The sequence below is a fragment of the Vitis vinifera genome, chromosome 3 (genome assembly GCF_030704535.1).
Source record: "Vitis vinifera cultivar Pinot Noir 40024 chromosome 3, ASM3070453v1".
Classification (NCBI taxonomy): Eukaryota; Viridiplantae; Streptophyta; class Magnoliopsida; order Vitales; family Vitaceae; genus Vitis; species Vitis vinifera.
The window spans coordinates 803969-820765 of NC_081807.1; the positions used below are offsets into that span (position 1 = coordinate 803969).

At 35.3% G+C, this 16797-nt stretch overlaps 2 protein-coding genes across 2 annotated transcripts; one reads left to right on the top strand and one right to left on the bottom strand.

Moving 5' to 3' along the window:
• Positions 1 to 1486: 1486 nt before the first annotated feature.
• On the bottom strand, positions 1487 to 2356 carry LOC104878775 (metalloendoproteinase 5-MMP). Its single transcript, XM_010649419.2, has one exon. It carries the CDS (start codon positions 2354 to 2356, stop codon positions 1487 to 1489), a length of 870 nt encoding a protein of 289 aa, XP_010647721.1.
• Positions 2357 to 13102: 10746 nt separating this feature from the next.
• Positions 13103 to 14986, top strand: LOC104878774 (uncharacterized). Its single transcript, XM_010649418.1, has 2 exons — positions 13103 to 13973; positions 14880 to 14986. The coding sequence occupies exons 1-2, from the start codon at positions 13103 to 13105 to the stop codon at positions 14984 to 14986; spliced, it is 978 nt and encodes a 325-aa protein (XP_010647720.1).
• Positions 14987 to 16797: the final 1811 nt, after the last annotated feature.

A 16797-nucleotide genomic window follows, 5' to 3' on the forward strand; every position in this document is an offset into this window, starting at 1 on the left:
TTCACTTTTCCTCATCACTCTTTAATGTTTAGGCTCATCAAAATTCCACTTTCAATAAAATTTTGCTGCCATTTTTCTTTCTAACTAGCAATTTTCACATCTTCTCTGATTTTTTAAAATGTTTTAAAAAAAGCAAGAATTAAATTTCATAACTCCAAGTGATGGGATTTATGGGATTGATTCATGTAAAAATAAATTGGGCTTTGGTAGGGGCCCAACATCAGAGAAGCTTTATTTAAAAATAAATTGGATTGAATTGTGATATCTGATGATTTCTCACTCTATTTAGTGGCATGTGAACCATGTTTTATGTTCATTGATCGGGCACTAACCCCATTTTCTGGTAGCGTATTGTCATTTGCTGCCAAGGTATGCATCCTCTCTCGTTCTAACCATCATCCATGTATGCTTTGGCTTTCAGTATGTGATCATGTTGATACCCATTGATCTCCTTATTAATTGTCATGATTGTTTCATCTCATTAGTAAAGACCCGTTTTTAGGGACTTAGAGGGGTGCTACGGTATTTACCGTACCTTCCCGATAAGTAACCTGACTTGAACCCAATCCAGTTTTTCACAAACCACCTTTTCCAAATAAGGAGTCACACTTAAGGTTTTCTTTCTTATTTTGTTTACCCTTTAAAAATAAAACAAAAATAAGTGATGACTCAAAGTCATTTTCTTAGTAAATAAATCATTTTCAAATAAAAAGCGAGTTCGCCATCAAGTGAAAGCGCATGAGTAGAAATGCGGGGTTCACAATAGGTTTATTTGATGATTTAGAATATATTTTAAATTAATTTTATCAAATAATTTTAATACTTAAAGTAAGAATTAAGTAATAAGTTTTAAGTTGATTTTTTACTTTTTTATGACTTATTATAAATTTTTTACTGAATAGAAAAAATCAAAATATTTGATTTTTTATAGATAGAAAAAATAACATGCTGATTTTTCTTTACCTTTTAATGCTTAATAGAAATAAAATATTACAAAAACAAACAATTTTATACTTAGCACTATTAAACATTAAAGTTCTATTCAGAATTAAGTAAAAACACCATCTTAATTATAATTTAATTTAAAGTCAATTTAAATTATTAAGTATTAAGTTTTATAAAATAAAACCATAGTTTGAATGAAGTTAAAAGATGGAGATGATGATAGTTTTGTTATTTCATGGTTGTACTTGTGGGGAAAGTTTGAATGAAAGATATGTTCACAATTTATGCGTGGAAAAAAAGAATGAAGAAAAGTCTTTGGATGATTTACCCCAGGGTGATTGATTAATTCTAACAATGTGCTCTGTTGCTTTCATTTGACTTGTTTAAATCATATCTCTTGTAATAAGGCTTATTTTTATTTTTTTTATTTCTTTTATTCAGATGGAGAGTACGGCAATACTTCGTCTTTTATTCTTTAATTCATTTGCAGTAGAGAAATATCTAAGATATTCCCAAGGAAGAGAAGTTGATATCCGATTGATCAGCTGTATTTACTTCTAAGGCCTTCGATATCATCCTGAGCCAATTTCTTGGTCACTCCATCACCAAAGTATGCGTACATGAGGGCCTCCTCAAATTGGCTGTGGTCAAGTCCTAGAATATGACCTATTTCATGCGTAGCAACACTTTCCAGATCGTAAGAACCAGGAACTGCACCGACCGTCCACGAGGCTGTGTCATCTAAAGTGATGGTTGCGTCCGTATATGATAATGATGTGCTGGCGGAACCCAGGGCTCCTCCAGGGCCATCAATGGGGCCAAACTTAACTCGGAGTACAGCACGTGATTCCTCTCGAACCCTTTCGAAGGTGAAATTCGAAACAGCAGCCCATGCGTCGAAACCGTTTCTAATTGGTTGCTCAGGTTGGGAGCCAGGGAACACTGTGTAGTGGATATCCATCTGATCACGGGGCCATTTTATGCGCGATGTATAAGAATAATTAGGGTTGATAGTACTGTTTGAGTTTGAGGGGTGGTCCCGGAACCCACATCTTGGCCTGGACATCAGCGTGGCTGTTGGGGCGTCTAGGGTTCCTGTGGAGTTCAGATGGTAGAAGGTCTGAAAGGCTTTGAGGGAAGACTCCAAGGCATCGTCGAAATCATCACTACCCATCTGGGAATAATGGGTGGAGCTCAAGTAGCCATAGCGTTGAAGGTACTGCTTCACCTTCTGGATGCCTTCCCTTTTGTCTCCCTTTTTGGATCCCTCCAGATGGTTAAATGACCCAAAGCTCTTCAGATGCCCGAAAGGCCCGACGCGTGAGGGGCCTGAGGAAGTTGCCTGGGAAAGGAAAGGGAGGAGGAGAGAAGAAAGAATGAAGGAGAGCAGGAGAGAAACTCTAGGCGCCATGGCTGGCCACTCGTGCTTTACTGCACTCCAATGAGGTGTTTTTATAATCACACCAATTAGGTGTTTTAATAATCTGTATTGTATACTGTCTTAATTACCTTTTCTTTCCTAATCGAATTAAGATTCTCACAACATTATTACCATATTTGGACTTAGGTTGAGAATATGTATTCGATGGCAAGATTTCATTTCTTCTTCTCTTCTTCGTTGATCAAATTACCAGATCATTTTTTTTTTCCTTACTGAAAAGAAAACAAAAACAGGATAATTTTGTTTTAGGAAAGAAAAGAAAAGAAAAGAATAATTGACTTGCATCTTTATAAAATATATTCAACCAGAATATGAATATATATATAAATTTAAATTTTTTTCCTTTTTTTCTTTTTCTTTTTCCTTTTTGTAAAAGTGGAAAAAATCTAATTTAATAAAGACCATGCAAGTGAATTGAATTTTAGAATGTAGAAAAAAATATTAACCTTTATTCCCTTCTCATCCTTAAAACAAAAAAATAATTCAAAGAATGTTTGTACTTGGTACTAAAAGGGCAATTGTGCTTGACCACGTACTATATATATTTGTTGTCTTTTTATTTTTGAGAAAGAATGAAAGAAAAATGGAGTTAAGAAGAGAGTTTGGTGGAATTTTTCAATTGAATAGAAAAAAATAAAATATTTGAATTTTTTATTATGTTAAAATAATTTATTAATATCAATTAACATAATTAAAGTAAAATTATTACCAATAAGTTTAATTTAGTCATTTTTATTACCTATAATCAAAGGGTCTGATATTAGTTACAAGATTTATCAAGAATTGTTAAGTTTTGATGCCATCCAAGGAAGAGAAGTTGATATATCCAATTGATCATTAAATGTTGCATTTAGCTCTAATGCCATCGATCTTGAGCCAAAGTCATGGCCACTCCAGTAGTAATGGTTGCATACATGACTACTTGCTCTACTTGGGGTTTAGATGGTAGAAGGTAATGCACACCATCATGACAACTTGCTCTTGCTCTATTTTGAACAAAAACAAAACCTACACAATGAGCTCCCATTAGCAATATTATAATTAGATAAAAAGTTTAAGGGTAAAAATGTCAAAATGAGTTTATAATAGTAATTTAACCTTTTTTTATGTTAATTTAACATGGGTATTTTCTTAATGATTTGTGATATAACTTTCACTTTCTAGTTATTTCACAATAGACATATCATCCTGCATCATGATTGCATGCCACGATTCCTCTAGGGCCATCAAAAGGGGCCTAGCTCCCTAATCTTTGACTTGGAAGCTAACTCAAAGTGTACCATGTGATTTATCTCGAACCCTTTCGAAGGTGAAGTTTGAGACACCAGCCTACTAGTTGAAACTATTTGTAATTGGGTCTATTGCTAATTTTACCAAAAGGAATGAGTAAAAGGGATAGGAAACAGAGTGAATGCACTAATTCTTTGATTCTCAACCTCTCAATAGAATAAAGCCAAAAGGCTAGTTTATATGGGAGCCAGAGTAACAAATCGTAACCAACTCTCAGCTTAGAAAAAGAAAAAGAAAAAACAAAGAAAGAAAAATAACAACCAAAGGGTAATAATCAAGGTAATACCAGCCCTTATTACAAAAATTCCAATATGCTCTAATACTCCCCCTCAAGATGGAGAATGAAGATTATGAATTCCCATCTTGCCGATGAGATATTTGAACTGTACTAGAAATAGAGCCTTAGTGAAAAGGTTGCCAATCTGGTGCTGCGAGGACATGTGCATTGTCTTGAGACAAACTGCTTGTATCTTCTCTCGGACAAGGTGACAATCAATTTCAATGTGCTTTGTCTTTTCATGGAAAACAAGATTAGCCGCAATATGAAGAACCACTTCATTGTCACAAAACAGTGTAGTAGGTTCTTTGATTTGAATCCCAAAATCACGAAGAAGAGCAATCAACCAAATCAGCTCACAAGTCACGTTGGCCATTGCTCGGTATTCTGCTTCAGTTGAAAATCAAGAAACAATGCTCTGTTTCTTAGATTTCCATGAGATTAAGGAGTCCCTAAGGAAGACATAAAAACCACTAACAGATCTCCTTGTATCTTTGTAGGCTCCCCAATCCAAATCAGCAAAAGCCTTAAAATGAGCTGATGATGTAGAGAAAAGTAAAGACCTTGCCCTACTGTACCCTTGAATATTGTAGAATTCGATGAACTCCTTGCAGATGAGTTGATCTAGGGCTGGCCAAGTATTGATTGAGACAATTCACTAAGTTTTCCAAATCTAGTCGTGTGATTCTAAGATATAAAAGCTTGCCAATTAGACGTCTATACAAGATGGGATCCTCCAATAATTCTTCGTCATTTTGTGAGAGATTAATGTTAGCTTCCATGGGCGTGCTTATAGGTTTGCAACCTAAAAAGCCAAAATCTGATAATAATTAAAGTGCATAATGTCTTTGGCTAACAAAGATACCCTTTCGTGACCTGGCAACTTCAAGACCGAGGAAGTATTTGAGTTGTCCAAGATCCTTCAGCTTGAATTGACTGTCAAGGAAGGTTTTCAGCTTTTCAATAGTTCTATAATCATTGCTGGCAATGACAATGTCATCAACATACACCAACAATGCAAGGAATGACTCACCATTGCGCTTGGTAAACAATGAATGATATGAGGCTGATTGAGTAAATCTTTTGTCCAATAAAACACCAGAAAATTTAGCAAACCATTGCCTTGAAGCTTGCTCTAGGCCATAGATGATTGATTTGTGTAATCTACAAACATTGTTAGATGGTAGTGTCTCCCCCTCATGTGGATACCCTTTAGGCAAGCTCATGTAAACTTCTTCGGTTAAATCACTGTGAAGGAAAGCATTATTGACATCTAATTGAACAAGAAACCAACCGTGGATAGCAACTAAAACCAATAAAAGTTTAATAGTTACCAATTTTGCTATAGGTGAGAAAGTATCAATGTAATCTACACCTTGTTGAGTGTACCCTTTGGCAACTAGGTGAGCTTTATGCTGCTCAAGAGACCCATTAGCTCGAAACTTGAGCTTGTACACCCATTGACATCCCATAGCCCGTTTTCCAGGGGGCAAAGCTGTTAATGACCAAGTACCATTCTCCTCAAGAGCATGGAGTTCAGCTTTCAAAGCCTGCTGCCATTCCGGAATCATAGCAGCTTGAGTGTAAGAAGTTGGCTCAATATGAGAAGAAATGGCATGGATGAGAGCATGATGTGAGAGGGAAAGTTTGTCATAACCGAGAACACCAAAGAGTGGATATAAGGCAGATGTGGAAGCAAGTGTGGTGGAATAAAAGTGGTAGTCTTGAAGATAAGTTGGTGGTCTAGTTACACGAGTTGGCCAAGAAGTGGAAGAAACATGGGACTCAGTGGAAGTGGATGGATTTAAATTAGTAAAAGAAAGAAAAGGTGAATGAAAGGTGTTGGCATGGGATGATGGAAGGACACTGTCAGAAAGAAAATCAGAAATAGAAGATGACAAGTCGTTGGATTGAAAAGGAAACGATGTTTCATGAAAGATAACATTCCTAGTAATATATATGGTATTAGTGGAAATATTTAACCATTTATAACCTTTGTAACCCGGTGGATACCCAAGAAATACTAAAGGAATGGCTCTAGGTGAGAGTTTGGTACGATGACGTGCTAGTGTAGAATCATAACATAGACATCCAAAGACACGAAGATGACTATATGAGGGGACTCAATTGTACAAAATTTCAAATGGGGTTTTATTGGAAAGAATGGGAGATGGAATTCTATTTATGAGTAAGTAGCAGTTAAAATGCAATCACCCCAGAAAGATAGAGGAATATTGGGTTGAAACAGTAATGCTCGGGCCACATTCAAAAGGTGTTGATGCTTATGCTCTACCACAAAAATTTTGTTGAGGAGTGTCAACACATGAGTGGAATGGCAAAATCCCCTTTTTACAAAACTAATCCGAAAAAGCAAGTTCGGTGCATTATTACTACGAACCGATTTAATGTTGGTCCCAAATTGTGTGTGAATACGAGTACAAAAGGTAGGAAAAATATTACTGACATCATATTTTGATTTCAACAAGTACACCCAAGTAAAGCGAGAATAATCATCCATAATTGTCAGAAAATATCAAAAACCATCATGTGTTGGTAAATGAAAAACACCCCATATGTCTATATGCAGCAAAACAAAGGGACATTGTGAAACAAAATTGGAAATGGAAAAGGGCAGCTGCTTTTGCTTAGCCAAATGAAAAATAGAACAATGAAGTGAACGATCAACAATATGCTTGAAATTCAATATAATTTTCAACAAATTAAGTCTTACATAGGAAGGGTGGCCTAAATGAGTATGCCAAAGTTCATGATTAGTCTTAGAAACATTATTACAAAGACCTGAGGTGCGAGCTAGTATGGGAAAAAGATTGGCTGGATCCAAAACATAGAGATTGCCATTGTGCCTACCCATCCCAATCATATGCCCCTGCATATGGTCCTGAATAAAACAAGATTTAGACTCAAATTTGATAGAGAAACAATGAGACTGAGTGAGAACACTAATTGAATTGAGATTGAATCGAAATTGTTGGACATACAAGACATTTTCAAGAGTGAAATGGTTAAATAACTCGATTGATCCTATATGAGTAATAGTAACAAATTCACCAGTGGGAAAAGTAATGCTTGAATTGAAGGACGAGAAAAAATTCTTGAACAAATCGAGGGAGCAACAGGCATGGTGTGTTGTCCCAGTATCCAAAACCGAGAAATTATGAAGGAATGGATTATAAGAAGAAGAGAAAGTCAATTTACGACTGAAACTAGAAACCGAGGGACCATCCTATTGCTGAAATTCTAAAATGGTAGGTGAGCTACATTGTAGTTGTGAACTCAGAAATGCGATTAGTTGTTGGTACTAACTAGGGGAGAGACTATTGAGCGTCATATCTGTGGTTCCTAAGTCCTCAAAGACAATAAAAGTGGCTTGATTAGCTTGGGCCTGGCCCAATTGAGTCTTGGATCTGGGCTTGTACCCAGGTGGGTATCCATGCAATTTGTAGTAACGATCAATGGTATGACCTTGCAGTCCACAATGGCTACATTGAGGTCACTCACGTTTTCCCTTTGGAGCTGAATTCCTAGTATGAGCATTAACCAAAGCAAAACCTACATCACCTAGATGAAGAGGCGCCGATAAAGATGAAATTCCATTGTTGATAATCGTTGTCGTTTTTCCTGGATAACCAATGCAAAAACCTTTGATAGAGGTGGAAGAGACTCCATTATTAAAATTTGACCCCTCGTCTGGGCATAGGAATCATTTAAGCCCATTAAAAACTGAATCACATTCTCTTGCTGTTGATATTCTAACCACGCTTATAAACCTCCACAATGACAAACCGGTAATGGTCGAAAATTCTTGAGTTCTTCCCAAAGAACCTTGAACCTGGTGTAATAAGTGTTAATATCAAGAGCTCCTTGTTGAAGCGCTATAAGATGTTTCTTGAGTTGAAAAACTCAAGGAGCATTGTCATGCCGAAAATGATCGCACAGATCGGTCTAGATCTCGGCTGCTGTAGCAATATACATCAAGCTATCTGCAATATCCTTTGAAACAGAGTTAATAATCCACAAGGTTACCATACTGTTGCAGCGATTCCAAGCATTAAAGAGGAGACCGGTTTGAGCTGCACGAGGAATGGTTCCATCAACGAAACCAATCTTATTCTTCGTTGTTAATGCCATGGCCATAACTCTGCTCCATGTGTTGTAATTGCTCCTAGTTAAGTGGTGTGAGACAAAGATGAGTTTGGGATGATCACCATTATGAAGAAAAAAGGGCTACTAACATCCTCCATTGCTGACACTTCATATAATCCTATCACAGCTTGTTGATTGGGTTGATTACCCTAAGCCATCAAAAAAAAAATCAGAGAATGAGCAAAAGGAATTGCTTTGATACAATAATACTGGTTTTACCAAAAGGAAGGAATAAAAGGGAGAGAAAACAGAGTGAATGCATTAATTTTTTTGTTCTCAGCCTCTTAACAAAAGACTAGTTTATATGGGAGCCAGAGTAACAAACCGTAACCAACCCTCAGCTCAGAAAAATAAACAAAAAACAAAGAAAGAAAAATAACAACCAAAGGGTAATAATAAAGGGTAATACCAACCCTTATTACAGAAATGCCGGTATGCTCTAATAGGGTCCTCGGGATGGGAGCCATGGAAGACCATATAGTGTATGCATCTGGTCAGGGGACCATTTCGCGGGATTCTTGATAAATGTACTGCCGTTAGGAAAAATAATATTTAAAATACCGTAGATTGGAAAATAATTCCAATTCTACGGCACTTTTGAACACGTAGGATAACACGTAGGATGAGATATGAAAACCCATTCCCCCATTTCCATTTCCCTTCCCGTTTTTCTTCTCTGCATCAAAACTCCTCTGCCCGAAAACCCATTATCCCGCACGCTGATCATGGGGTGGAGATCCTTGCCTCAACACCAATAGGAAGGAAGTGAAGTGCAGATCTGAGAAACCATTGCCCCTGGTGTTTTCTGTAAGTTTCGTGGTTATATTTGGTGGTGTGGTTGTGTTTGGTCACCGAGAAAGTGTGGGAAAGTTGTAAAAAAAATAAGTTTTCATTTTTTTTTACAATGAAACTAAGTAGACTAAAAATTATGGAGAAAATTTTAATTTTTTTTTTTGTGGTTCGACTTGTTGTGATTCTGTTTGGTTGCCAAGAAAATGTAGGAAAGTTGAAAAAAAATAAATTTCCCAATATTTCCTACCAGTCTAGCCCGCGCACAGGATACAAAATCTGTCCAATTTTTTTTATAAAAAAACATAAGATGCTATTTGGTAATCTGATCATGATTTGAGGAGAAATATTGTGTTTTTCAGCTTGGCTAAAAAATCGTGGATTTAGGGTTCGTGAAATTTAAATCCAATGGCATAAAAGCAAAGAGACCCCTAGAACAAATCCCGAAAGCACGGAGGAAAAAAAAGAAGCATTTTTTTGTTTGTTTTCCTTGGGGGTTTTGCATGGATTTTCTCGAAAATCAAAGGAGGATGAATTTTCCCGGAAAGCGAATGGGGGCTGGATTTTCTTAGGAATCAAACGGGGGTTGCAAAAAAATAAAAAAATAATAACCTGATTAGATTAGTACCTGCAAGAATTGAAATTCAAATTTAAATTCAAATTCAAATCCAAGGAGATTCTTCATTGGGCAAAATGGATATACTAACTTTTTATTTGTTAAAATAAAAAATAAAAAATACTATCTTTTTATTTGTTAAAATTAAAAATAAATAAGAAATATTTTTATTTGTTTCATTGCTCTGAACTGTTGCAAGAAGGTATGTTGATCTTTAATAGGCAATCCACATACATCAGTTGAAGGAATATTTTTATTTTTATACGAATCCTTGGTTGTTTTGTTTAATAATTTATTCATTCTTGATCTTTAGTAGGCAATCCACATACATCAGTTGAAGGAATAAAGTGGTGTGGATATCTATGATACGGTTTAGATTTGGATAAGATTGAATTTGTTTTCATCCGGTTAGATTGATATCCATACGGATATAGTGAAAATTAGACTAAACTCCAAGGTAAACGGAATCAGTTACATGTTTGGATAAATTTTTAATATATTAATAATATTAAAAACACGATGAATAAAATTATGATATATTTTTACTAATTGAAAATTTTTCATTCAATTATAAAATAGTTATAATTAATTTGTTATTTAAAGTGTTTTTTTAATATTGTATTTATATTCTAACTTTTGATATATATTTCTTTAGTGCATATCATTTATCATGGGACAAGCTTGTCCTAGTGGAGCTGGGGATACATGTTGAACCTTTTGTTGCCCCCCAATAGTGGCAAAAAAAAAGCTCAATTTTGTATGCATAAAAACTATAAATTTGATAAGTGTACATTAATTATTAAATGATATAAAATATTATTTGATGATAATATTGTGAAATGTGATTATAACATGTCTAATTTTAAAAAATATTTAATATTAAAAAATTATGATATATTATAAAATAAATGATGATAAATATATAAAATTTTAATATATTAATAATATTAAAAACACTATGAATAAAATTATAATATATTTTTACTAATCAATTAAATGAAAAATTTTCATTCAATTATAAAATAGTTATAATTAATTTTTTATTTAAAGTGTTTTTTTAATATTGTATTTATATTCTAACTTTTGATATATATTTCTTTAGTGCATATTATATGTCATGGGGCAAGTTTGCCCTAGTGGAGCTTGGGATGCATGTTGAACCTTTTGTTGGGGGTTCGAATCCCCCCAACAGTGGCAAAAATATGTACATGTTAATAAAAACTATAAATTTGATAAGTGTACATTGATTATATAAAATATTATTTGATGATAATACTATGAAATGTGATTATAACATGTTTAATTTTAAAATCTATTTAATATTAAAAATTTATGATATATTATAAAATAAATGATGATAAATATATAAAATTTTAATATATTAATAATATTAAAAACACTATGAATAAAATTATGATATATTTTTACTAATCAATTAAATGAAAAATTTTCATTCGATTATAAAATAGTTATAATTAATTTTTTATTTAAAGTGTTTTTTTTAATATTGTATTTATATTCTAACTTTTGATATATATTTCTTTAGTGCATATTATATGTCATGGGGCAAGTTTGCCCTAGTGGAGCTAGGGATGCATGTTGAACCTTTTGTCGGGGGTTCGAATCCCTCCAACAGTGGCAAAAAAAAGTTCAATTTTGTATGTACATGTTAATAAAAACTATAAATTTGATAAGTGTATATTGATTATATAAAATATTATTTGATGATAATATTGTGAAATGTGATTATAACATGTTTAATTTTAAAATCTATTTAATATTAAAAAATTATGATATATTATAAAATAAATGATGATAAATATATAAAATTTTAATATATTAATAATATTAAAAACATTATGAATAAAATTATGATATATTTTTACTAATCAATTAAATGAAAAAATTTTCATTCAATTATAAAATAGTTATAATTAATTTTTTATTTAAAGTGTTTTTTTAATATTGTATTTATATTCTAACTTTTGATATATATTTCTTTAGTGCATATTATATGTCATGGGGCAAGTTTGCCTTAGTGGAGTTGGGGATGCATGTTGAACCTTTTGTTGGGGGTTCGAATCCTCCCAACAGTAATATTGTACATGTTAATAAAAAATATAAATTTGATAAGTGTATTGATTATTAAATTATATAAAATACATTAAATTGAATATGATAAATTAAAATAAATTTAATTTGATTTAGTCTTATATATATTTTATTTGATTCTTTTTAGGTACATCAATGGATAGTTTGCTTACAATTGTGTGTTACAAGGATGGTGAAATAATTGATGGGCCAAATGGGGTGTGTTACAGTTGTCTTCCTAAAAAAGGTGTCTTAGTAAACAATTTGATCAAATATGATGAGTTAGAGGATAAGTTGTGTCATGTTATGTCGATCGATCTCGTTCATACCATGTTATCCATGATATTTCGGTATATAATTCTTATGTCGGTTGGAAATGGAAACATTAACTATATACAATTACCAATTAAAGATGATGATGATGATGTAAGGTTAATGTTTCATGTTGTAGCATAAATCCCACCATTGAATGCTATTGAAATGTATTTGCAGACACGTCCAAGAGATCATTCATCTGAGTTAAGTCCATCATTTGATCAAGAAATTATGGGTCATGATGTGGAAATACCAGCAAAGGGGAATTTGGCACTGCAGATTGATGAAATGGATGAGAATTTAGCACACAATGATGAAATGGGAGGGGAGGGGGGGGGGGGGGGGGGGGGGAATTTGGCAGTAGTAACTCAGTCAGTTATGGGAGCGACAAACAACTATGTTGACATCCCATTTACAAATGAAAATGATGATGTGGAATTTTATGATGAGGACGAGATTAATGAGATGCATTATGATGATGAACCTTCAACAAATATGGCTTCTTTAGATGATGGTGAACATATTATGCCTTCCCCCAATGTTCAAACAATTGAATTAGGATGCAATAAATAGCATGACTGCTGAGTCTCTCACATCACGTACCGGATTGTGGAATGAATCTAATGAGTTGTTTAAAGGATTGAGATTTGAGAGTAAAGAAGACTTGCAATATGCTGTAAAACGTTATGCAATATGTCGGAATCAACATTTGGTGGTTTGTGAATTAGAACCACAATTGTGGGCAGTGAGATGTAAGAAGTGGCAGGAAGGATGTAATTGGAGGCTTCGTGCATGTCGTCGTAAAAGCCATGGAATGTTTGAGATAACCAAGTACGCAGGTCCTCATACTTGTGTTTATCCTAAATTATCACAAGACCACTCTCAATTGGACTCTACATTGATTGCAAGAGAGATCTAAAATGTAGTTCAAAGGGATCACACTACCTCTATTGCTACATTACATCAGATAGTGAAGGATAAATTTGGATATGATGTCCATTATAGGAGAATTTGGGAAGCTAAGAGAAAAACAATGCTTAGAGTACTTGGTGATTAGGATGAATCTTATCAAGCATTGCCGAAGTGGATGAACATCCTTCAGCTAACTAATCTTGGAACAAAGATTGTTTGGAAGACAATACCTTTAGGAGGGATTTTTGGGAATGTGCGGTTTATGCGTGTTTTTTGGGCATTTGGGGCTAGTGTTGAAGGGTTCAAGCATTGCAGACCAATTATACAAATTGATGGTACATTCCTATATGGAAAATACATGGGGAAGCTTTTAATTGCTACTTCAATTGATGGAAATGGTCATGTATTCCCCCTTGCGTTTGTAATTGTTGAGGAAGAATCACAGGATAGTTGGTCTTGGTTTCTTATTGCATTGAGGTTTCACGTCACTCAAAGAGAAGGGATATGCTTAATTTCAGATCGCCATGCAGGAATAAATGCTGTTGTTAGAAATCCATCAGTTGGATGGAGCCCCCCTCATGCGCAACATCGATACTGTTTTAGGCATGTAGTGAGCAATTTTAATGACAAATTTAAGAATAAGATCTTAAAAGAGTTGGCGTATAGAGCTGGATGTCAACATCAACCGCAGAAGTATGAAAGATACATGGAGGAGTTAAAACGATTGGATGAAAAAAGTGTGGCTTGGTTTTCAAAGTTAGACACTAAAAAATGGACTCAAGCATATGATCTAGGATATCGGTCTGGGTGGATGACCACAAATATTGCTGAGTGCATTAATGGGGTGCTTAAGGGAGCGCGAATGTTACCTATCACTGCACTTGTTCAATTAACTTTTTATCGATGTGTGTCATACTTTGAGACTCGTAGAGTAGATATACGTGTTAGAATGGCAGTTGGAGATGTGTATACTGTGTATGCAATTGAAAAATTTAGAAGAGCTGAGGCCAAAGCTAGTGGACACACTGCCACCATTTTCCATCGAATTCATGAAACATTTGAAGTAATTACTGCTCTCCATGGGTTTCATATGGATAAAGGATGTAACAAACAAGTTGTTAAGCTGAATGAAGGTACATGTAGTTGTAATAAGTGGCAATCATTTGACATTCCATGCTCACATGTGCTAACTGTTTCTGCTTATATGAGGATTGATAGTTGGCAATTAGTTGAAAAATACTATATACTGGATGCCCATGCTAGTTGTTACGCTCCTGAATTTAATCCCATTCCTCATGAATCTTATTGGCCGTATCCTGATTTTCCTATTATCCACCCTGACCCAACTTCGATGAGGGATAAGGGGCGTCCTAGATCATCAAGGATAAGGAATGAAATGGATTTGAAGGAACCAAGCGTTAGGATTCGATGTGGCTTATGTAAAATAGCGGGCCATAATCGTCGTAACTGTCCCACAAAAGATGGAGGGCAATCCTCCAACCCCCTTCCTCATGACAATTAAAGTATGAAAGATTAGCCATTTTGATAATATGATATTTTTATGTAATGTTTATAAATTTGTAATCATACTAATGATAACAAGAATTAATGGTTATTTGGTATATGTAGGTATCACCGCACGATGGAGTCGGGACCCTTGGATTCGATAGTTCTACATGGACAGGCCACACATAGGTCATCTGTAGCATGGACAGGTGTTGACTCTAAGGAGCTTCATTGTAGATGGCGTGAGACGATCTTCCATCGCACTAGTGTACTCGATGGGCGTATTATTCCATTGTTGCAGCAAGCAGGCTTCTATGGTGTTGCACTCTTAGGATTCATTTCCTTAGATTGACATCTTATTACTGCATTTGTCTAGAGATGGCGACCTAAGACTCATACCTTCCACTTACCTCAGGGGGAGTGCATGATTACACTACAGGATATTTCCATGTTGATTGGACTACCAGTAGATGGAGATGTAGTTACTGGTAGCACATGTTTAGATTGGAGGCGTGTATGTTATTCTCTATTAGGACTCACTCTTGGAGATACAGACATAGATGGCCAGCGCCTTCATCTTACATGGTTGAGTCAGAGGTTCCCTACTTTGTCACCAAATGCTGATGAGGAGTCTATTTAGCGTTATACTAGGGCTAATATCTTACAGCTCATTAGAGGTTTTCTATTTTCAGGAAAGTCTAGCGATAAGGTGCATCTTATGTTTTTACCCATTCTAGAGGATTTTGAGGTTGCTGGTAGGTATAGTTGGGGTAGTGCCTGTTTAGCCTGGCTTTATCGACAGTTGTGTCGAGTCTCTCATATTGATACACATGATATATCTGGCCCATTGATTTTGCTCCAGTTATAGGTATGGGAGAGGTTCCCATTTATTACACCTCATCGTTTACGTATAGCTCCACATGATGACCAGCTGCCTCCACCTCCATTGGCCATTCGATATATATTATAAAATTACGACAAATTTTACTATTATGAGGATACATGCATAAACTTAAATTCTAACATTTTTTTTTATTTAACTATGCTTTGTTGTTTTAATTTTATAAGTGGATAGATGAGTTTTGGACTACTTCGATTAGCATGCACGTCTTAGCTCAATATAGGCACCATCTTGATCGACTTACAACAGATCAGGTGATAAAAGTGTGATTCATTTCTTATACTTGTTTCTCTAAACAAATTCTAAACCACTGATTATATCTAATGTTTCTTGGGTACAGATTATATGGCAGCCTTATGTTGATGACATGAATGTTGGTTTTCCTTATTATTGTACTATTGGGAAAGATATATGGTGCACTATCTCACCTTTGATATTTTTCCACATAATTGAAATGCATACACCTGATCGAGTATTGCGGTAGTTTGGATTTCGTCAAGGGATTCCTCAACCATGTGATAATGAGTCAATCTTACACAAATGTGATTTGAGAGGTAGACATGATGTTGATTGGACTACTCGACATGGAGACTACATTCGACATTGGAGCTCTAGGCATGAACATATTTCTAGAGGCGAGATGGCTATAGGTTCATTGGGATATCATGATCCATACATGGTGTGGTATCGCTCCATTACTATTTGGTTTCTTACTCGGACCGGGTCCTTCCACGAGCTATTGGTAATTTTCATGTTTTATCTTTTTATTAAAGTTTATTTTATTTTTATAAGAATTTAATTTAACTCTTATTTGACTTACAGACTACCAGCATACACCAGATATATGATATTGCACCTCCAGATGATTTTCGCATTCGCAGGCTATGTACTACTGTATTAGAGGCCATACATGAGATGGATCGCTTAGATGCTCCATTTAGTATTGATGCTACTACATAGCTCCAGCCTTCATCAGGAGATGTACGATCTAGACGACGAGGGCCTCGTACGAGGGAGATTAGGCCTACACCAATTGTATCCTGAGTGCGACCATCGACTGGCATTAGTCCACTACCTCATCAGCAGCCGACATCATCCATTACTCGATCAGGAGGTGTACGGACTAGAGGGGGAGGGCCTCATACGAGGAGTAGTCCACCATCTCATCAGCAGCCGATATCATCCATTGTTCGATCAGGAGGTGTATAGACTAGGAGAGGAGGGCCTCATACGAGGAGTATTCCACCACCTCATCAGTAGCCGATATCATCCATTACTCGATCAGGAGGTGTACGGACTAGAGGGCGAAGGGCTCATACGAGAGGGACTAGGCATACATTTGTTCTTAGAGATGAACCATCGACTGACATTAGCCTGCCACCTGTTCAGGAGACTCCTATTACACCTATGGAGGTGCCTTCCACCCCACCTGTAGTACCACTTGTTGCATCATCACCACCATCGATAGAGGCTACATTGGTTCATGAGGAGTTAGTTCATATAGAAAATGATGATCAACAAGGACAAAAGACTAATCGTGGTCGAGGACA